The 24056-nt window shown below is 37.7% G+C and overlaps 1 protein-coding gene across 1 annotated transcript in view; it reads right to left on the bottom strand.

Annotated features, from left to right (window-relative positions):
• Positions 1-4546: 4546 nt before the first annotated feature.
• The window catches only part of PCSK1 (proprotein convertase subtilisin/kexin type 1), a 28030-nt gene continuing 8520 nt past the window's right edge, over positions 4547-24056 (bottom strand). The window contains exons 6-14 of the mRNA XM_030257633.4: positions 22654-22742; positions 18528-18700; positions 16180-16392; positions 14956-15056; positions 13764-13997; positions 12458-12615; positions 10797-10930; positions 9059-9220; positions 4547-7519 (exon numbers count right to left, since the gene is read on the bottom strand). Of these exons, the coding sequence (XP_030113493.3) occupies positions 7157-7519; positions 9059-9220; positions 10797-10930; positions 12458-12615; positions 13764-13997; positions 14956-15056; positions 16180-16392; positions 18528-18700; positions 22654-22742 (1627 nt within the window). The 3' untranslated portion in view covers positions 4547-7156. The remainder of the gene's footprint in view (positions 7520-9058; positions 9221-10796; positions 10931-12457; positions 12616-13763; positions 13998-14955; positions 15057-16179; positions 16393-18527; positions 18701-22653; positions 22743-24056) is intronic.

Below are 24056 nucleotides of genomic sequence, written 5' to 3' on the forward strand. Positions count from 1 at the left end.
AATTCAAAGAACTAAGCTCATTAACACAAACTGCAGAGCAGATAAACCTTGAATAGCTGGAAATGCCGGGCTTTGGATTTTATAATTAGACTTCTGATAGGAAAGAGAGACATGAGAGATCAAGAAAGCAATTAATTCTGTCACAAAACAAACCATATCTGACTCATCAGCATGAACAGCAGAAAGATCTCTAAAATTTGTCCTTTGAAGCCAGGGTACTGTAACAGAGCTGTTTGGATAAAGAGAATGGAAAAGCACAAAATGCACAAAATGTGTTCCTTCTTGCCTGGCTCTGTTTCCAAACTGCCATCTCTTTCTTTTTAACTGCTGTGGGATAACACCCAAGTCAAATAATTGTTGTCTGTTTTCCTTTCTCAAGTATGTGAGTGCATTTAGAGTAAGCATTGCAGAATTACTCAAAATTAATATCAAGAAATCTATCTTCTGACTGTTCTTCAATCTTGATTCATCTGTACAGCACGATAGCAACAGTTATAATACACTAAACATTATAAATGATGAGCATTCCCTGAGCTCCCAAAGAAGAATAAGGTCACACAGGTGTGAAATCCCTGAACATCTGACATGTTTCTTAAGGACATTAAGTTATCCTGTGTGGAAGTAAGAGCTCCAAATGTAAGATGCTTGTCAGGGCATCTGCAAGTGTTTCCCTAGTAAAGAAGGTTTTGCACGCATTTCCCAGAGAGAAGGTGATTCACTATGCCAGGTTGAAACCCAGTACACTGCAATGTAAGCAGCTCATGAGACTTGGTGGCACAGTGTATGGAATTCCAGGCATGACTCACGCACTCAATATAGGATTGTAAGGAGGTATTTGCAGTAATTGAGCAGAAATTTAGCATCATATTCTCCCTGTTCCCTGCAGAAGTACCATGCAAGAATAATCCTTTCTGATTCAGCCAAGTGTTCAGGGAGGTGCTTGGTCCCACACAGCACTTAAACAGGACAGGAGACTGGTTTAAGCAAGTAAATAAGATTAAGTATAGGCCTAATGGTTTTGCATCACACATAGCCTGTGCTTTAATGACTTGCTGAAACAAAGAATGCCTTTTGTTTTCTGAATTGATTTTTCTCAAGCCTCTGGGGTTGAGAAAAGAGAACAATCCAATTGCAGAGACAATCTTGGACAGCAATGGGAGATCCTTGCAAATTTTCTGTAGCCATCACTGGACTGGAGTGCTCCATTGTCTGAACACACACAAGAGATTCAGCCCAGCTTTACAAAAGGTGGACTCAGCATGGCTCAGCACCATCCTGGGAGTGAGAAGGGGGAAGGCATGAAGGCAACGTTAACACTGCCTGGCTGTAGACACATAAGTTCAGTGCCTGAATGAAGAGCGTGATTCACAATTGCTGTATACATCTGGAGACAGACAGTCTCCTCCATAGTGTGACTCAGAATGACCTCTGGAACCTATAGATGCTCTAGAGTAAGCTATGTATATTAATTTTAAAGTAAATACAAATAAATATTCAAGGTATTATGAATACTTCTTCCTGAAAAGCTCCAAATTCGATGCTCAAAGTCTTGAAATAATTTTGACTACAATGTTTTTGCTAGAGACTGAAAATCCAGTGTTTGCAGAGCCTAATACACACTTGTTGGTTGTGTTACAAAGCCAGCAATGTTTAACTGTCTAAACTGTTCAAAGCCCACTGCAAAGTTCTGGCTATCTTTTGCATTATAAGAGTAGAGTAATTTTTCTCTTAGATCAATTGCAAAAATACAGAATTCTTTGGGAAATTCTTCACCCCCAATTGCTAAAGGGACAACCAAACAAGCAAATCTCCCTTCCTCTTCTGTCCCACTCCAAAACAAGCTGCACTATTAATACCACTATGATGGAAAATCCAAGCTGCAATTTAGCTTTAAACTCTATTTTACCAAATTAGTGCTGTATCTTCTTCCTTCTTGCTGTTCCTGATAAGAATTGCCACATTGCAGCATCAAAGAGACTTTACATGGAATTGTACATGGAGTTGTTACATGTGCACATGTGTGTATTTTTCTACATGAAAGTGTAAGCAACGAACTGGATTCAGATAGCTTGATGACTGAAACACATAGATGAAGAGGTGTTTTTAATAACTACTGGTATTTTCAGAAAACTTTCATTCAAGAATGGTGCACCTCTCTAAAGGGAGGTAATAGAAATACATCGTAAAAGAGGAAAAGCTCATAGCTGAGAGTTCTTTTGAAATCCTCAGGTTTTAATATGTCTCTCATGAACAGTGAATGACGATAGGAGTAGCTGAGCTCCCTGTTGACCTGTGGGCCTGAACTTTGTCCTGACATTCCAGATGTTTGTGGTGCTCTGCACCCCACCAGTGTTATTCTGAAGAGGGGAATTAATTCTCTGGGTATAATGGGACTGGCATTTGGCTCTCCTCTTTGTCCAGCCTTTAAGGATATGTTTCACATGAGCCCTTCATGCAGCAGCACACACAGAGCTGCATGCCCCTTGTCCTAAGTGCACTTCCTTATCAGAATATATGGCACTGCATTATGCTGCATGTTTATGGCTTGAAACACTGGCTGATAATGTGGCCATAGTCAAACAAAATGCTGTATGCAACAGCAACCAATTCATTTGTTTTAGGGAAATAATATGACAGCAGAAAGAAAGATATATATGCTTAGCTACATTTGATTGGAAGCAAATAGCTGAAATGATATAAAGATTAAGATATATTTTCCTGATAACCACCCACTTTCATATATTATCTATTTTTTTTTTCCTGGTATCTTAGTAAGGTCTCCAAATGTAAGATGCTTGTCAGGGGATCTGCAAGTGTTGTTTCCCTAATAAAGAAGGTTTATTAGTGACTTGAAAAATATTACATGTTTTTTTTTTTTTTCCAGTAGGCATTTAGTGCATTGCTGGAAACAAAATTTCTCATTCTTTCTGGTTACGTTATTCTCACAAATAGCAGTAGGAGAAGTGATACCTTTAATGGCTACTTGTGTAATTAAATAGAAGAATGTTCACAGAAATTAGCTTTTTTAGTGTCTAGAGTGCTTGGAGTTTGAACCTTTTCAGTCTGCAGTTAGAAATATTAGATAACCAATTGATTCTGAGCAAAATACACATTTCTAGAGTTTTCCTTTCCCAAAATGCTGCTATGAATAAAATGCTGCTGTGAATGGAATGGCTCCTCAGAGCTTTGAAAATGGACTTCCTGAAAGGAAATATTTGATCAAACAGAAAGAGTTTAGGCTATGCAGGTACTTTGTCGTGTACAATAACTCCTTATTTTTCTCCCTGTAATTTTTCTTCTATAATTCTTTTCAGAGCTGTACTAACTCAGATGCCAACTTTCCTTGGATTTGTAATGTTTGGAAAACTGCAGTGGCAGAGGCTGGCTTAACATTGCAGAAGGAGACTCTCAAAGACAGTGCAGTCCCTCTTGTTGCTCTGATGCACAAAGAGTTAATTGTGACTGTCACCTCCACAGTGTGATCTACACACCAAAAAAAAGAGCAACAATCAGGTGTTTCTCCTTCCTGTGAATGTGCTCTTTTAACACACAGACCATGTCCTCATTTAATCTATGACACTAAGATAATGCAATAAGAAATATTAGAGCTAGCATTTTATATGTAAGCCCCCCCCGACCTTTTCTCTCTTAAATTAGCCTTCTGTTTACTGAAAATGCTTTTTTTTTTTTTTCCCAGAGTGAAGAGGAGAGGGAGAGGTAAGAAAGAGGACACTTCATTTGAAAACTATTAACAAGTTTGGAGTTACAAGATGTGACTTATCAGAACCTCTGCTTGGAAAACTCAAAGCTGGTGAAAGTAAAAGTTCAAATGCAGCATTTCAAAACCCAGTCAACTTGAGAGAAAAAATACTGTTTAGTGTGGAAGCTAGGTAGTTTGCTGTAATTTAGACTTAGATTTCTCTGTTTTCTTCAGAAATCCATTTTCTGTGTACATTTACCGTAAGTATTTATCATAAGGGAATGTATCCATTGAAATCACATTAAGCGTGTTTTAATTATCCTTTGGGCATTTGACAAAGCAGATTTTGTTGTTGAGATCTAGTTGGTTACACTATGTGCAGTGTACAAGGGTTTAAGGGCTTGTTTCTCTGCTGGCTTGAAATGTGAGTAGTGGCGGAGGGAACAATTATTTCAACTATTTCATGCAAGTAAGTGAAGACCCATGTGTTTACCTTGATCCCCTGACTCTTTTTGCTTCATTACTTCATTTTAGTGCCTCTGACACACACATCTGTGTACTAAATAGGCAGAATTCTTTTAACTGTCTGAATTACAGACAGTGTGGCTCTCAGTGATGTCCACAGCTTGGCTGCTGTTGTGAGAAGGAAACAAGTGAGTATTACTGCTGAAGAGATCCCTTGAAAGCCCTCATTTTCAATATATTCCACATTTCTTTCCACCCAATCCTGGTTATTTCCCCAAGCCATTATTTTTCATTCTAAACTCAATTTCCCTTTCCTTTTAACTCAATAACTTGACTTTATCTTACTGTTTTCTTTACAAATGTTAAGACCACACACTGAGCTCTGCTAACACATTGTATTATGCTACTAGTAGACAAATTTTAACATCACATCACATACATGTTGCAGTTGCTGTTGTAACATGCCTTTTAAAAAATATGTTTATTGGATGAAATTGTCTCTTTCTCAAGAAAAAAATCTGGTTCTTCAATATAATTTATTATGCCTTTTAAAATTCTGTCTGTTCAATAAAATCTTTGCTATATTATAAATACCTGTAACGAAAATATAATTTGAAATTCTGAGAGAAAACATTTTTTTTTACTTTTACATTTTTCACAAAACCCACACAGGCACCAAGGAAAGACTAACAAAAATAATTTACTCCTGTACAAGCTGATCTGGGTTGGAAACATCAAAAGAGAGATTTTAAACTTGTCATCTGTTGAAACTTTGGCTACAGCATAGGAACTGATCTTAAAACAAAGGAGGGTCTTTTGATTCCCACCCTTTTAACCTGAACATTTTTTTTCAAGGCCTGATGGAGTGTTATTAGTACTTTTCTCACTGTAATATACCTGAATGAGGACTGGCTAAATTTGTTGTTATCTGAGGGAACCAGCCTCTAAGCTTCATTACACAGGACTAAAAGTGGCCCTTACGTTGCCATATTCTATTCTGAAATTTAAACATTAGTGAAAATAAGTGCTCTCATTCTGTAATAGCAGCAATTAGAAATTTTCATGGTTTGCTTGTTCATTAGTTATGCATTGCCAGAAAGCTGTTGTGCAGAAAGGACAGCAAAGGAAAGCCTTCTGACCTGGACCATTGCAGGATTTTTTTTTTTAATGACTTCTCTTCCTAAGCAAATTTCTTAGTGGAGAGGGGATGATTCAGTACAAGCGGCATTCAACAGCAGAGATTTCATCCTTCAGCTGCTGACTAGAAGAATATTAAAGAATCCTTAAAACTGGCAAAAAGACAGGCTAAGCCCTAGAAAGGTATGAAGCCACCACAAAGAATGTTTTTTAAATCTTATATTTGGTAAGAAAAATTTTAAGGTTGTCTTTAGAGAAGTCCTTTTTTCCAAAGAAGACTTATTTAGTTACAATTAATATGTTTACCTTTAAATTACAGGATTTAGTGTGAAGTTTGAAAAACTTTTGTTTGAACTGATGGATTATGACCAAAATGTAAAATTCCTCTCTTAGAGACACTTGCATAATTTTAAGGAATAGACAGTGAAAAAGAATCTGATCAAATATTTCTAGAGAGTCTGCAAAACACATTTCAACAGTAGTCAAGAGGAAGAAAAGTAAAAAGCAGTCAATTTTCTGGGTTTTCTTCAGCACTTCAATGAGATAACTATCCCCTGGGAATCTTCATTTCCTTGTTCTAGATCCCCTAGCTTTTCTGATCATCCAACATGGCTTTTTTTTTTTTTTTTCAATTATTAGAAGCAAAATAATATATAATTTTGACTCTCATTAAAGAGGTATGTGTGGAAAACTGCTAATGTTAGGGGGCTACTCACCCTAGTTGCTTTCTGACAGCCACCTCTGCCTCAACCTCTTCTTCCCACTCCACATTCCATGCTCACCCTTCTCAGGGTATTTTTTTTTTTTTTTTTTAATCTTAGATGATTTTGCCTTGTCTTCCTAGATATTTTAGGAATTTTACAGTCTTTGGGTGGACTTTTCTGCAACAGCTAGTCTTTCTGTTCCACTTGGCCTGGCTACTTGTAGATGTAGGCATCTCAAAAGGCAGCTTTGTACTACTTTGGAGACCTAACTGAGGCTCTACAGGTAGGAGGTTGGAGCCCAAAGCTCACATAATTGACACAAATAGATCAATACTCCATCAGGTGATTCATAACTGGTGAAAAGAATGACAAGTGCTCTGAAGTGAGACTGTCCTCATTAAACACATATGGCCTAGAAAGACCAGGCTCATAATTCAGGCACTTCACTTGAGAAAGTTCCAAGTCTGCTGGAGAAAATGCCATCCCATGGTCTGGGATGCCTCAGTGGGGCTCTTTTTCATTAGTGTGTTTATGTCTGTAGTCTAAATTGTAAATAACTTCATCAGTGTGCACTGATGCCCCAGTCCAACCCCAGCCTCCCAGATGTTCCTCTACAGGAGAACAGAAGGGCAAGGGAGCATTGTTTGGAGAAGGAACAAAACACCTATGACAGAAGCAGTACTGGCTGCAAATATTAAATCGGAATAAATGACAAATAGAACAAAGACTGCAATATTCATGACAAATCCATGGATGAGAATATATCCCCATAGCTTTGGCAGTTTGGTTCAAAACTGCTTGGTAATTCAGGTTTTGAATCCTACTGCATGCTTAAGTGAAAAGGGTGGAAAAATAAGTAATGCGAAAATTGTTTAAAATAGAGTATTAGGGTTTTCAGGGGAGTACTATTGCATTTCATGCCTGAGGGGGCAAATCTACTCTGGAGAAAGGTTTTGAAAAAAGATAATACTAAAAAGTGTAATTTTCCTGTCTTATCCCCTCACACCCGTTTTTCTCCCTTCCTTGATATTTGTATTAAATATGAAGCAATCAAAGCAGCAATCACACAACTAGAGCATACATAGACTTTGGAAAAAAAAACTACAGGTGGGGAGAACAAATATTTCCAACTCAGTGCCATACCCTACAGTTAATTTCCTTCATTTATGATATCAACCAATGCTTGCAGCAGTCTATCATCTCTATGCTTGTAAGGTTTGGCATTGTAAAAAAGATCAACGTAGTCACTGTACAGACTTTCTTCTGAGCCTCTTAACTGGGAGGGCTTGTTCAATTTTTTGAGGGCTTGATAGAAGTGTTCATAGGGAATGTTTAACTTCTCACTTGTGGTCTTCTTTGGTGGTTGCTTCTGATCCATCTGTCTGCTAAAAGCACTTTGCAGTAAATGCAGCATGGCTTCTGATGGGATTTTATCTTCTGCTTTGTCACTGCTGCTGCTGGTGTCTTGTGTGGCCTTGGGTTTTTCACTTAAACTCTCCAGTGTGGTATGGTCCTAGAATACAGATTAGCATGAAATAAAGGTCAGGTGTCAATGAACAACTGACTGGATTAAGGCTTGCTCTGGTCAGTTATCTCCATCTATGTGTGGGAAAATGTTATTTTTTAATTCAGCAGCCACTTGGGCATCTAGAAAACAAGCAGACCATTATCAACCAAAGGAAACTTTTGAAAGGACTACACTGTATAAATATCAAATCCTCCCACAATATAGGCAGTTATAAATTCAGATTCCACATTGGCAGGAGACAACACATCATTTTATACCAGTATTTGTCCCAGTCTTAAGAGATATTTCTGGTTGTGCCGCAGGACATAGCACTCTAAATGAGGGAAACATGTATGCAGTGGTGATGGCAGCTCTGATTGTGCCTTGTACTCTTAAGAAAAGGATGGAACCAGTGTTTCCATGAAACCTTCTCTGTAGATGACCTCACCTAAGAAAAAGACAGTGAAGTATGGCTAATGGGTGGTCATAACACATACCTAGGAGACCTTGGAAGATTAATCCCAAGTATAGGTTCACAGACCAGTTAGTGAGAGGCGTGATCTTATTTTAATACTAGTATATGCCTGCAGGCATTCCTCATTCAACTTAGAACTGTATTTCTAACTGAACACTCATTTTATCTTCATGTGATTTTTACCATGTCCACCCATTTCTCCTTCAGCACCTGCTGAATCCACTTTTACTTTCTTCCAATTTGTTTTCTTGGCCATGGCTGCCAGACCTGGCGACATTTATGTAATGGATTTAGAGACCATTATCACACCCACCTTTCATAACCCGTGTGAGGAAGGTTAAACTATCTGTGCTTTATGGATGTCCTAATTACTTAATGGGGTAACAATTTGATGTGATGGGATTATTTTCTGATGCTGTTGACGTAATCAAGCACTATGAAAATGTGCATTACTACCATCCTGTGCATCCTGAAACCCAGGGTCACCCTGCCTTGTATTTTTAGAGCACTGTTATCTGTAGGGTAAACTGGGGGATGCTAAAGGATATGGCAGCAACAAATCCACTGTGCTAAACCTCTTGAATCAGTGAATCCCTGACTTTTGTCAAGCCCTTTGGTCCTGAAATTCCTTGCAAACTCAGTGGAAGCACTCCAGCAGGCTAAGTTCCTTTAGAATGTGACACTCATTCTCAGTAGAATTACATAAATTTATGTGTTTGTCAGAGGTGTCTTCTTCCCTCCTTCCACCACTCAACTGCATTAGCCACAGAGTTCCTTGCTTTAGGAGCAATTTCCTGTTGTCATCCTAAGCCCCTTATATTTTGCAATTTGAAACAGAGACTAATAAAAATATCAGTTGTTGACATGGGTAAAATTACAATATACACTCAAAAACAATCATGAGTTAGATGAAATTACTGCAAAATAAATATGTGTCTTCTTACTAGGCCAAAAAAAATAACCAACCAAAAAAAAAAAAAAGAAAACAAAAAACCCAACGAACCACAAAAAAAACAACATTTCCTTATAAACTGAAAAACATGTGAGGAATAAATGTAATATAACTTTACCTCTACAAGATCAGTCATCTTCTCCACTCCTCTTCTGTCATTCTGCACAGCATTGTAGGATGTATACACACGTGGCTGCTTCATGTGCTCAGGTTGAGTAGCAGTGCCATGCAAAATCAATTTCCAGTTTACAATCCTCCCCTCATTTTGTATTCGTCTGGACTGAAAAACAAGCGTGACATCAGAAAAGGCCCTCAGGACATAAAAGAGCAAAAGAGACACTTGAATGCAAAGTACACAGAAGAGACCAAAGCAGGTTATCAGGCTTTCAATACCTACCTGTAGAGTATGATTCATAAGCACAAAACCTCCAGATGTAGTACAGACAGAGTATAATAGAATGTGGGATTTAATACAATAGCTTAACCACTCAAAATATTCACATATTGGTGTAACATAATTATTAATGCATCATGTTAGCATCAATGGAATTTTGTCCTAACACAGAATGATAGAAACTACTGAAGTAATATTTTGTATTTTTAGAACTTGCTCACTACGTCATTTCTTGGTAATTTCCTTATAGAAGTTACTTTGTTATTTATATATTGTATAACAGCAATCTGAAATACAGTGTGTGGAAGCAAGCAGTAAATGTTTATTTATAAATTTTGGTGGCAGTACAAATAAAAGTAGTAGTGGACGTAGAAAATGGAAGAGATAATACAGAGAACACAAAACCCTGCGAGGTGAGGAAAGAGTGTATTATACACGGAGGACAAAAATCTTGCTTTATTGTAAATTTCAGGAAATTCTCACTTGAAATGAGAACTAATTTGCAAACAAAATCCTCTTAACTTTGTTTCACGAAAATGCTTTCAAAGAGCAGGATATCTGTAACCATGGGGCTATCTATAAGCCTGCAGCATTAACACTACACTGCTGATAGTAATATTTACTCCTGGTGCCTTGTCCATCTGCTCAGCTCTTTGCAATACCCTCCTGTTTACAATGGAGGCCAATAGGGACTGAAGGCTCAGTGTCTAACAGGAAGCTTTCAGTTTTTGGCAAGATCTGACCCCTAAGGACAAGCTTATTAACAGACAACTTCAATGAGATGAGTGAGCTTGATCACTCTCTCTTTGGAAGGAATTATTTTTCAGTTGCCTATCAAGCAGCTTAATTCTGGTGTCTTCCTGTTGTAATCTGTATCCCCAGGTGGCTTTAGTAAACTGATTTATTTTTTATCTGTGGACTACTTAGCTTTAATCCTTAAATGTTGCTCAGCACTAGATACTCTCAACAAGAAATTGGGGAAATGCGTACATCAGAATAGGTTGCTGAGATCCCCCAAAAAATCATTAATTCAAAAGGTTCTCAGTTAATGAACACTGCACATAGACCAAAAGAAGACTAGATCCATGCTGAGTTCTTTTCTGCAAAAAAGAATTTCCAGTTAACCATATGTTAATTTGGTTTCATATTTCAATCCAAGAATCACAGAAAACCTTATCAAGTGATAATTCTGGTGACATGTGTCTGAAAAACACAGGCCGGAATTTTTTTTGACAGGTACATGCCAGTGAAATGAGAACGGTGCTTTGCATGTAAGTAAAGAACACAAAAATCTGACCCTACATTTATTCTTTAATCCTTAACCCAGCTGGCTATCTTAAATAACTCCTAATTTAGCTTGCTTAATGAGCAGCCTCATTACTCAATGTGCTTTGTAGTGATGAGTGATCATTTAATCTGTGTTAGCTCCCAAACACAACTAGTTAGCATACGGCATACTCACCATATCAGTAATTCTTAAAATCCAGGTGCCTGCTGGATTTTCCCCCCACGTGTGGACAGACATGAAGTCCCAGTTCTTGAAGCCATTGGGAGATTTGTCTCTCTCTCTCTCAGCCAGTAAGACAGTGCTGGTCCCTGTGTGGGTGCAAGATCAACATTGATTGTCCATGCACTGCCTCTTCCTACTTTTCATATTTGTCAGCTTGCACACTGCCTAGAGCAGAGGTGACCTGGAAAATACACTGTTCAGCAGTGCCTCCTTTAGCAGTGGCTCCTGTAATTATTTTTACAGCAGTGCTTAGGAGTGCACAAGCTGTCAGGTCACACCAAGAAGGTACATCTTGTTCAGTGTTCTATCTCTGGCATGAAAAGGTAGTGAATGCACATAAAAGAAGCATAAGGAGAAGATGTCAGGCACAACCAGTCTTTCCCACCTATGAGCTGTTCAAGAAACTTCTGAAATGGAAGTTTTGATGGTAAAACTCATGATTATGATACCACAGGTTTATGATTTCATCACTGGTTCGGGGTTTTTTTTGGTGAGTGGATGTATATTGTCACAGCCTGGTCCTCCAACAGGGCGAAAAAAAAAGCATTTGCATTGTTATTATTACAAAAATGCTGCAGCTCACAAAGCATTTCTGCAGCAAAAGAGGTTTTGCTGCACAGGAGGAAATTTGTTTGGCTTGTTTAGGTATAAGGAAAAAAGCAAGGGAGCAATATTTACATAATAAGGAGAAGTGAAGCCCCAAGGAGCCTTGTCACTATTTAAAAATATATTTAAAGGTAACAGCATAAATATAGAAAAGGAGTGACATACATTTTCTACTAATGCTTTGCAGGAAAGTAGAAAAGCACCAAGAAATAATGGAAAAACAATTTAACCATGAAAGCAAAATGATAATGCAGTGGAGGCAGCAGTACTTGATGATTGCTACCTAGAAACAGAAAAAAATTAGATCAGCTTGATATTGAAATTCATAAGTGAAAGCTTGTCTTTTTTTTCCTTTTAATGCCAGTTGATCTAACAGACTTTACTCTTAGTTGTTCATAATATTTTTAATCTTTTTTGCTTTGTTGGTTTTTTTTTTTTGTTTTGTTTGGGGTTTTTTGTGTGTTTGATTGGTTTTGTTTTGTTTTGTTTTATTTGGTTGGGCTTTTTATTTTGTGTTTTTTCAGGACATTGCCAAGACAGCTTGCCATATTCTAGCTCATTTAGTACAATTGTACTAAGGTACCTAACAGAAACACTTTGGTTTTTTAAATACACCAATGGGTAGATGCATGAAATGAAACCTGAGGAATCAGATATCCTCAGTTTTTCCATTAGTCTGCTAAATTACAGGAAGTCTGATAATAATTATTGATCTATAATCCATTGTCTATCAGGAGCCCTGAGGTTTCATAGGTCCACTTGCCTTTGTGAAAATGTTCTGTGCCTTCATTTTCTGAAGTATGATTTTCAAATCTCCTTCCACAAAAAGAACCCAGAACAGGTAAAGGTTGAAGAGGGGTCTCTATAACTCCTGGATGCTTTATCCTCACTGGACTTGTCCAGTGATATATTTAGCTCTCTTTAACCACTGAAAACCACGTTTATTTTCATGAAGTAAATGTTACACACTACAGCAAACAAACAAAATGTGTGTTTGCCTCCTGTACCTGATGGAGAAACCAGAGTGACATGGAGATCACCTCTACGGGAATATTCAATCGTTGCCTCGAGCTGCACGTGCTCCAGAGATGCAATGGAGTTCTCTTGACCCTTGCAGGCTTTTGTGGGAATTTCAATGATGACTTCTTCATTTGCTCTTAATAATCTGTCAAAATTGAAGTAGTTCTTTGATTACCCACAGGAACTCTTGATTCTGGGTTGTGAATGACACATTTAACAGCCATTTCAGAATGATGAGAAAGGAAGACTCAATGCCAGCTCAACAAAAAAAGCTAATGTCTGCTGTTCATGCTCTGCACAGAGAGATTCTACATAGCATTCTCTGCACAGTTCCCTTTACTTCCAAGTAGAATGGGTATCTAAATCTCCACACAGATAATTCTAAGCTCAGTATCATGGGATCTTTGTTTTCATAATGTAACATACAGGACTGCAATAAAAATACATAAAGAGCAAGCGTGGCATACATCAGTAGTGGGTCAACATTCTGTGAAATAGACAGAGTCCATAAAAAGAATTTGATAGTAAAATAGCATAAATAATAAAACTACCAAGCAGTGACTCTCTGAAACACTGCAACAGACTTCTGTACAGACCTCTGTTGCATTCACATGGTATAATTTCAGCCTTTGAAATAGATATTTTTTTCTGGATAAAAATCTGTATGGGAACATGTAGAGATAAAAAGCATCTAGATATCCTTATTGATTAACCAGCTCAGTGACTAATGATAATTAATCTGTCTGTTCAGACTCAGTGTGCTGTTGGCACGTGGCTGGTAAGATTTTCCAGTGAGCCTTTGACACAGTTTTGTTTCATAAGAAAATGCTACAGACATTACTAAAGCTCAATACATCACCCTGATTTCAACATATACAAGCCTGTCACAGGAGAAGAATTTCTAAGACCCATTACAGACACTTTTATTTTTAAAAAATCTTTGTGAGACCTCAGTATCTTTTAATCTATCTTCTGATGGTTGTCTAAAAATTCACAGCCTTCCTGACTGGGCTCAGCCTCACAGTATCATTCTTTATGCACTGTCTGCACAAGCAGACATAATAATCTTAGTCTTTGTTAAGGCTTCATGCAAGTGATTTCCATCAGTCTTTCACTAAAAAAACAAACCAAGAAGCAATGCTGCTCGGCTGCCTGTGGGGAATACATTCTGGCAAAACTAAATGAATGAAAAGAAGTCACTTATTCTCGTTCAGAGCAATCTGTGAAGAATATGATCCTTCAGGCTTTATTACAATAGGCACTAGCTTAGTAACTGGTAATGCAAATCCTTACCTGGGTTCAAAACTCTTGTCTTTGACAATACACTCTCTCTTTTCTGGTACACTTTTCCATCTCTTGGGATCAGCTAAATCCACCAAGGCATTAGCATTGAGTAGCCCAAACCCAAATCTGCTGTTGACCATCAGGCCTGCTCCATTTTTTTTCCATCCTGGATTTCCAGCCAGTGGATCATATTCTGAGGTCCACACTACCAAGTGCTGCATATCCCTCCACGTTAGATCTGGGCTGTTTGGAAAATGTTCCTGATTAGTTTTTTCAGGGCTATCTATCATTTTTCTATCAATTACTAGACTGAAACAGAACATGCTTTGAATGCATATGTCATCTCACTGTTTTATAACACAGATCATGTTGCACTTATCCTCACAATACTTCTCTGGGCAGACAAGATTTCCGTGTCCATGAAGAAAAGGTATCTAGCAAGAGTAGAGTCCAATACTCCAAAACAATTCAGGCATTTAAATATAGCAATACTAGAATTTCCCACCCATCTTTTTGGATCTGGACTTTGAAAACTGGCTATTTGATTTTATCTGTGACTCACTCTGCCCTTTAAAATATCTAATTTTTAATATATAATATGTAATATAGGCTCATGTCACCAAAGGGATGTGAAGTAGAAAATTTAGCTGAATCTACACCATACAAGCATTAAACCTATTCACTACTGCCTAAAGTGCTTTCTCTCAAAAAAGTCAATGTCCTGTCCTTTCTTAGCTTCCCCGAAGCCTAAATTCTGACTACCTGCTCTACAGGATCCAAACCTGGCTGCTCCCTGCCTGCTCTGCCAGACAAGCTTGGTCACCTTCTCTTTTATACCTCATCACTGGCAGAAATTCTTCTGTAAATTGGCTGAAGCTTAGTTTAAACTCCTGGAGCCTATTGTCTTCAAATCACATTTTCCTGAATCCAGGTTCACCCTCACTTTTAAGTGCATCTGACCAGAAATCAGTAGATGCTGTTGCCAATACACAAAATACTCTTTAGTCATCATGATTTATTCACATGGGTTCCGCTTTTCTGGGAAGGTGTTGGGGCAGGTAGCTGCTTATTTTTTTAGTCATCAGCCTGTGTAAGTCTGACTGACAAAAGTGGAGCTGCAGTATGAGTTAGAGCCTCTTAAAACAGGCAGTGGGGTGGCTGATAGAAAGAAGTTTCAAAGGTCATGGTGGTGTTATCTTACTTTGCTTCCAGCGCCAGAGCAAAAATTCCTGCTGCCAGAGGTGCAGATGCAGAGGTCCCTGTATGAGTTTCTGTACATTCATTGTGAAGATCAACACTTGTCTGACAGTAAAAAAAGAAAAAAAAAAAGAGAGAGAGAAAAAGAAAAGCAAAAAAAAAAAAAATAGTTGTAAATATTGTTGTGTCCACACTCACAAATGTAACTATGTGTCCCTTACTTGGTGCATTATTAATACACTACTCACCAGCAGAAGAAATGATGAGTGTTTAAATCTCTCTCAATCCACTCTTTTTACTTCAACTATAATTTTAGTATCAAAGCGTTTTTTTGTTGGAACAAAATACTCCCACTCTGAATATCTTATTTTAGTCTAAAGGTTTCACAATAAGTGTTTCAGGCTTATTGGTGATTCATGAAAACAGATCATTGTGTTGGGCCTAGAACATTCAAAATTACTGCTTACTAGGAAATTACTCATAGGATTAGCATTGGTGTTCTGCTCCCTCTTCAGCAGAAGAACTATAATTTGCAATGAATAAACACCAAACTCATCAGCTCATTTATCTAAATCTTTACTATAAAGAGAAGCCAAATAGTAAGGACTGATCTCCAGGCTAACTTGGAATGACGCTCTTTTAATCCCCATCAGTATAGTAAAATTAGCATCTACCAGGGCTGGACAGAAATTACAAGTATTTCAACATTATTGTGCCACAGCAATATTCTTCAGCACAATTAAGGAAGGCACACAGACTGGTTTGCCTGCTTGCAAGTTTGGAAGGTTTGAAGGCACTGTTGTTGCTGTCTCTTGTCTTAAAAAATGTAATGACAAGGTGTAACAGTGGCCCTGACATCACAGGTTTTCTTTTAACTCTGAATTTCTCTTCATTTGCCCTTTGTGAAGAATAGTGCCATATCAAACCATGCAGAGACCACTTTCATACACAAACTGCTCACAAACCACAGGCAAAATTCAGCATGTTGATTTAACTGCATTGACAAAATGATTTTGTTTAACCGTTGCTTTAGGGTAGAAGAATAGAGGATCAAAATCAAAAGTGATTTGTAATCACTTTTTGGATTACAAATCCCTTAAATTTTCCAGAGAAAAGCACTAAACACATAACACAAAGGCACTCGAAGTCAAGCATTTTACAGGCTTTGTTTATTATTTGTGTAGATCATACCTTTGTATTTGTTCTGAAACTGGTAAAAGCAACTTACAATTCTTTGGTCAGTGTAATCCCCGCTGCTGTAAGCTGTGGCCAGAGTTGAAGAGCACTTCTCTGCATACCAGGGAGAAAGCCCTTGCTGAGATGCACTGCTAATGGAGATGGTGTAGATGCTATCAGTGTAACCATCACAGTCACAGTTGTCACCCTGACGACCTCCGTTCCCTGAAGCCCACACGAAAATGGAGCCTTTCCCATTTCGACCCTAGGGATTAAAAACAAAAAACAAAAAAAAAAAAAAAAAGGAAATGAACGGTTATCAGAAAGATTTAGAATCTCACAATGTATCCTTAACAGCTCCTTTCCCCAAAAAGCCTAATACAGCTAACATGGAAGAGGAGCAATTTCCATAAGCACTGAAGAAGACAGAGACAGAATAAACCAGCTGTTTGCAACATCCCACTGCTCACCTTATAGCACAATTCTTAATCTCACTTACTTGGTTTAGTGTACCTGATACAACAACTTTCCTCAGATTTTCAACTTAAAAACAGAGTCTGTGTTCAATGAGTAAATTTTTCCACATGCTGCTGTTTGAGCCTTACCATTTCTAGAAAAAAATGCCTTAAAAATATGGCAAGCTTATCAAGGGTTATTTAATTTTCCTTTCCTGTACTCACAGAAGTATGGGTTAGGAGTATGAGTGATGGACACACTGAAAACCCTCCCTTCACTCACAGATCCATGGGTCAGCATCACCAGCCTCCAGGCATAACCAGGTAAAACATGACAACTATCACAGAGGAAACATGCATCACTATGGAGTCTTAAGCTCTACTTGCTCTTCAGATGAAAAAAATATATTACATGTGACAAGCAGAATTTCATGTGTTGTTCATTATGACTATATGCACATTTAATAATCCACAGCAGCTGGAATACATTTTTTTTTATCATTCTACTCAGGTGAGATTTGAAGTTATTTATGCAAATGATAAGATAGTTGCATCACTTAAAACATTAAAAACAAAGAGAAATAATATGTACTCTGTGATACAAGTTTTAAATTCAGAAAGACAAGCCACATCCACTACAGAAAATGATATAGTATTTGTGAGAACAAAGTATTTTTGAGACTGCTTTTCTGCAGTCCAGAAAAGCACTAGTGTATCCCAGCACCTGCTCTGATTTCGCTTAGAGTTATGGTAACACTTCCTTGGTTCTTCAGGTTAAGCCTGTGCTCAGGTGCTTCACCAGTGAAGGATCCAAGGATTAGAGCCATTGTCAATCCCAGCACTGGCTGACTTTAAGCAGAATGGAAACCAGACAGACCTTTGCAACAGGAATCTTTGAATCCTGAGAGACAAATGAGTAAATTTGTTCCCCATTAGAAAGAAAACAAGCTGGAAAAAAAGGATACATTCTCCACCAAAGAACCTGCTTTTTCAGAGTAAGACCAATTAATATTTGTTGCCTAATTTTCACCTTTAATTCCTCCTCTGTTCTTGCTACCTACCTATGGGCATATAACCTGCTACAAGCTCTCTCATTTGTCTCTATCATTCTCTCAGAGTATATTTGTCAGCTGTCAGCATTTAAATTATTCTCTCCTTTTCTCCCTCTGCCTACTGATGTTAATTGCCCTTTATCCAAAATTTTATGTTTGCATGTCCTTCAAGGCATTTCTCTATTCTCCCCTCTATGATTCAGTGTTCCTCTCTTTATTAGTACCTGTCCATCTTTAGATATCTTTTCACCTCACTGGCAAGAGCTAGAATAGTTTACTAATAAATGCACGCCAGCTCTCAGTTTGCACCTTATTTATCACCCACCAGATCCAAAGAGTGTGACATGAAAAAAAGAAACCCATAAAATCTTTCTCCCAGTACTCCTCATCATGCATTTGAACTATTTTCATTTTAATTAGATCATGACACGCACTAATTTATAAATTAATGCAGTTAATACAATGCAAGCTCATCCACAGGGTGCTAAAATGCATCACTATTTCACATAGCAAAATGTTCATGAAACAGGAATTTTGTATTAAATTTTATGGGCTTTCAGTACAAAAATCGAATTAGTGTTCAGTGTAAAACAAGCAGCAGAGAAGGGTGGGTGTAGGGTGAGACCAAGGCAGCAAAATTAAGGATGTAAGAAAAAGCTTATCCATGGATATTAGCAGCTAAAATTAGTTTAGAAAGCCCTAATGTTGTTTTCTCAAAAGTCCTTTCTGGCTGGAAATTTCTCTCACCTGTACTATTAAAATACATTGTGTCCATTCAAATATATTTGAGCAAAGACAGCACAAACCATTTTCATTTCTTTTCTGGTATCAATCATTTTAAAATTCTCTTCTCTGCCAATTTTTTTGCTTTATTTTTCCCTGAAGTGTAGTACCTGGTTTATCCCATACTCGAAAGCCTTCTGTGCCAGTCTCCCGGGTCCCTCCACAGTTTTACCATCGTCGTTGGGGCCCCAGCTTGCACTGTAAATATCCACATGTTCTGGATTGAAACCGATGGAACTGGCCTCAATAGCATCGGTGACTATTCCATCCAGCATTCGTATACCTTCAAAGGAAAAAAAAAAAAAGAAGCAGACTGGATTTACTTTCTGTTCCCTCCTCCTTGTCTTACTTAACTGGGTTTAATGTTTCCAGTAAAATTAAGCTATAAGTACTGCAACCACAGCCGACTGCTGTCCATGTAAAAGGTATTGAGGACAGCTCCTGTCAGTGTAAAACAGAACAGTTAGACTTTATTTGCAAGATGTCTTGCTACTGTTCCTGTTTCTTTCCTATTGCATGCTCTTTCTTCCTCCTTCTTCTCTCTTAGATCTGCAACAAAGACTTCTCCAACTGTTAAAATGCCACTGAAATTAAATAGGTTTTACCAACGTTACTTTTATCTGTAAGAGTTCTAAGAGTTTTAGTTCAGAATGTTCTGACCAAAGCACTTATCCCTAACAGTCATTAAAGGTTTGGCTGTCTCTGTGACATTGCAATTTCACCAGCTCTTCAATCTCCACAACAGAAAAAACCTCACTGTTTTTCTACTGCCTCCTTTTTTGCTGCTGTGAGCAATCCAGAGATATCTAGTCATTAACAATTTATTAGGAGCTGCATGATATAATCTCCTTCAGAGCAAGCCTGAACGCAGTGGTATTTAAAATTCAGGTGCAGGCAGTGGTTCATCTGCACTGGATCCTTTGCTGTGCAAAGCTGCAGCTCTACAGTGGGGCTGCTACCACTGTCCAATGCTGGAAGACAGCAAAAAAAGCAGAAATCTGGCAAAATGCCCACTGTGGCATGGCTCTTGCAGCAAAAGCAGCAATGTAAGAGTCACCTCAGTCAGGATTCAGCCTGTGTTTACAAGCAATAAAAATGGCTGGGTTCCCTTGGATTTGGCAGGTTAGTATTACAGCAGCTGCACCATTGCTGGCAGTTGGTGAATTATGACTACTCATTTTCTAGTATTTTCCACAAAACAGGGGATTTTGCCAAAGCACAGCAGGCAAAATGTAGTCGTTCTATTAAAAAAATAAAAATTAAAAAAAAAACCAAAAATACACAACAACAAAAAACCTTCAACCTTACCCTTGCAGCTCAGCGTCTTGTTCTTTTTTTTATGCTATCAAGCAGGGAAAAAAAGACCGCAAGCATAATTCCTTTCCTGAATGGCTGACCTCTTAATACTCCTAATACCTCCGAGATAAAGATGAGCTTTATTATTTCATATTCATTAGTGCTAAAATCAGACAAAGGAGTTAATCCACTCTGCCACAGCTGCTCCACTATCACTCACAAAGCTGGGAAAAGCACCAAGGTATATCCTGTGCCTCAGGTACTAAAAACACCTCTTACCCAGGATTGTCTTAAACTGAGAATGGTTTGATTACTCTTTTTTTCTGTTGGCTCAGAATTTCCAGATTCTCTCATGCCAGCAAAGATCTGCCTGTGTGAAAGCGACTGCAAGCCCCAGGTGAGAGCTTGCAACAGATAATGAGATAGTGGGAAGGTGAGGAGCAATGTGCACATGCTTCTCACAGAAAAAGACAAACACAAGTCTGCAGATAAATAATGTAGTATGGGGAAAACAAAACAAAACAAAACAAAACCACAAAAAAAAAAAAAAAAAAAAAAAGAAAAAAAAGAAACCCCAAGAACAATGACTCCACATTGACGAAAACAGCTCAAGGGAAAAATCACTGCCTTGCTTTCCTGATCCTCAGAAATCCTGATTGCTCAAGTCATCTCAGGGATTTGATGACTGCAGTGATATTCCCGTAAACAGATTCCAATTATGTCCTTTTTCATAAACTCTTTTCTATTCTTGCTCCCATCATCAGTCCCACAAAATCAAAAGCAGGCAAAGCCCAAGGTAATTTCAGACACACATCTGCCTGGCAGAAGGGCTATTTTTAGCAACACGAACTCTCAGCCAGTCCTTTGTAAAATGGAGCTTCTTAATAATTTAATTTCCATGGCAGCACCATGGAATTATCATAACACAGCAGTATGGTGAGGTATGCACGAAAATACATACACACTGATTCATAGCAGAGGTGATCAATACACATTTCTCAGCTCTACAAAGGCCAAGAGTGAATGTTAAATGTGTCACTTTGAAAACTGGCATTAAGAGTATTTTTCCTTCACACAGTTCACAGAGAAGCCCATGATATTCACAGCCACAAAGCACTGGAGAGAGAGGCTGGTCAATGTTGCATAATAGGGCCAGGCATTGATGTGAATGGAGAGAACATTCAGGACTGTGAAACTCAATACTTTCACAGAAAACAAACAACAACAAAAATCAACGGAATGTTTTGTTTCACCCCTCAAGGCAAAGTTAAGCCAACCTGTGATGCTGAAGTTTAGAAAACAAGGTATTCCACATTGCCAGGGTTTCTTTTCCCTGAAGCAGATATTGCTGACTATCAAGAGAGAAGGCACTGGCTGTGGGCCACTGGATTTGTCTAATATGGCAACTGCTACAAGTAAATAGCCACTTAAGGAAGTCATTGTGAAAGAATGTCGAGTAGAAGTGTGCAATATGTCATTTCATGGATTAAAAAAAAAAAGAGAGAAAAACAGCCCCTGAAGAAATAAATCTTGTAGAGCTTGGATCATCAAAAAAGCTTCCAGTGTTTATCCATTCCAAATTGATCTGAATATCTTGAAGACTTCTCTTATCTTCCACTGCTCTGTGAATTTATTTTTCTTACACCCCTGTCTGGGTGTTAATCAGTCTGATCACATCTAACAGCTTACAATCTCTTTCAACTTTTCCATTCTTCCTCCTCCCCACCCAAGTGTATGCTGCTTGCTGGGTAATATGGATTGCTGGACTGCTTTTCCTGCTGTAATTTCCTTTTTCTAGATAAATTGCCCTGCACAGATCTGTAGTTTGCATTTGCAAATGAGCACAGATCATATGCAAATATCTGTGGAAGAACCTCCTCTGTAGATGCAAGAGCCTTAAAATATGGGCACAGTGGGAGTTCAGACATCTTTGCAGCTTCATCCATTTGCTTTCCTTTGAAAATCTGACGTCTTCATATTATGAGTGAGATATTTTATTTAAACAGATCATGACAGCATAATGCATTATGGCAATGGGAAACTGCAAAGCTGACATCCATGACAGCTCAGTGGAGTAACTGGGAGCTGACAAAACACCATGCTGAAATGGTGGGAACAACAGTTAGGGGTGTCAATTGCCACTCCCGTAGTTTAAAAGGAAAAAGGGGGAAAAATGGAAAAAGAAGGACTGTGAAAATAACTTCCTCTGAGCTAAATAACCACTTGCAAATTATATTTGCATCATTATTATTTCATAAACAACTAACAGATTGAGTCACTGATTAAAAACCAAAATATTGATGGGCAAGAAAGACTTCACTTGTTTTCAAATTTAACTTGTGGTGACAGTAGGGAAGCAAGGTGTTGAAACAAAAAGGACAGCAGTTTGCAAGACTTGACTGACATGACCTTTTGAATGTGATTGTGTAAATGGAAATAATATGCTGCAAATATTGATGGGTATAATTTTGTGTACTCCTACTTTCACTCTACTCAATCTCTCTCCTTCCCTGTATAAATAATAATAATTAGTTCTTCATTCCTTAAAATATACTGTCTTAACTCTAGGTAAGTTATAAGTTGTTGCTATCATTGTTGTTGTTATTATTAATTGTTCTTAATATTCTTAACATTATGATTACTAGTTTTATTTTTATTGTTATCATCATCATCCCCACATATACTATTGCTATTTTTGTTAGAAATTCTACCTATCTATCTGTTCATAACCAAATTCCAGACTTCACTAAAGAAATCCTGTCATGTACAGGTGTCCCTCAGCCCTGCTGCCAGACAGGACTTTGAAGCTTATAATACTGCAAGATAAATCTTTTCTGAGAATGACCAATCATTCATATTTCAGATTAATGGTATCTGGCAACACTCAGCATCTGTCTTGTTTCCATTCATATTAAACATCTAATTATTTTGTTTCCTTACCTCCAACCCTGGAGTTGTAGGCTACCCCAACTCCGCATTTTCTGTTGTTGGCTTGCATGGCAATTTCTCCTGCACACCGTGTCCCATGCCTGAATAAATACAGCAAGAATAAACAACACATCATAACAGCATTGTTGTATTTTACAGAAAGACCTATCAAGGACCTTGATTTGTTCAAATTCTTCCTTTCAATTAATGCAATGCAGTTATTGAAGAGCTTTTGAGTTGTATGTACATTATACAAAAAAATACTTACTTCTCCTAAGCTTCATTAAGTGTAATTTTACCTACTTATTGCTCAAAGAAATATTTTCATGAGATGATAAATGCTTTCTTTAATCTACTGCAGGTATCAATATTTTAGTAGAGTGAAATAATGAAATAAAATTATGGGGCTAAGAAGCTGTCTTCAAACAGAAACATGATACAAATATTTTTTAATCACACGTTGAGATTCTTTTTTTCTAAATGACTGCATTTATTTGTTTGTTTGTTTGTTTAGGATTTCAGAATACTTTAAAGTATCCCCATTGCTATTTTTTTTCTTGTAAAAAATGATTTTCTATGCAATTCATTTTTTTTCCCATGGTTGATTCTATTTCCTTAATACAGAATACCTTCCTACAAGTCTCAAGGTAAGAGCATTGTATTATGTAATGCTACAGATTATTATTCAATGACATGCTTCAATGCTTCTGGGCTGAATTCTATTTACTTATTAATAAAGATTAGAGACAATACAGGTAGATTTAAGAGCTAATGACATAATAACAAAAGGATAATGGCTTTTTTCTCTAAAATAACACTGTAACAAAGTAGGAGTGTCTTATTCATGGATATATTATTGTCAGACTGATCGTTCTTTTTTTTCCCTCATACAATGATTTGTGGTTTTAATGTTACTATATTGTCTGATAGAAAACAGGGAACCAATGCATCCATTTCTTGCTATCTGTACTAAGTAGTGGCATTCTAATTTGTTTAAGAAATTGACTATTTTGTGTTCCAGCTTCTAGAGAGATCCCTCCTGTTCTCTTTCTTACAGACAAAATCCATAACTGGATTATGATGGATGTGCCCAGGTCTGACAGACCCATCAAGAGACTTTTTTTTTTTTTTTTAATTGCCTGTGCAAAGCAGAGAATTGAAGTTAAAATATACTTTGGGAGGTATCATTCCAGAAACACACAGAGATACAAGAATAGGTTATTCCCTTCACCTTGCAGAAACACCTCAGCACCTTACATGTGACATGAAGAAATTCAGGACATCATAGGGAGATTACAATTATGAAGTTCTTCATCTGGGAATTTTATCCTGGTGTTTATATCAATGTTATGGGAGAATGCTCCTGCTAACTGGAACACAGAAGGTTCCTTCTGAACATCCAATAGTGATTCTTT

This window comes from Taeniopygia guttata, chromosome Z, assembly GCF_048771995.1.
Source record: "Taeniopygia guttata chromosome Z, bTaeGut7.mat, whole genome shotgun sequence".
NCBI classification, from domain to species: domain Eukaryota; kingdom Metazoa; phylum Chordata; class Aves; order Passeriformes; family Estrildidae; genus Taeniopygia; species Taeniopygia guttata.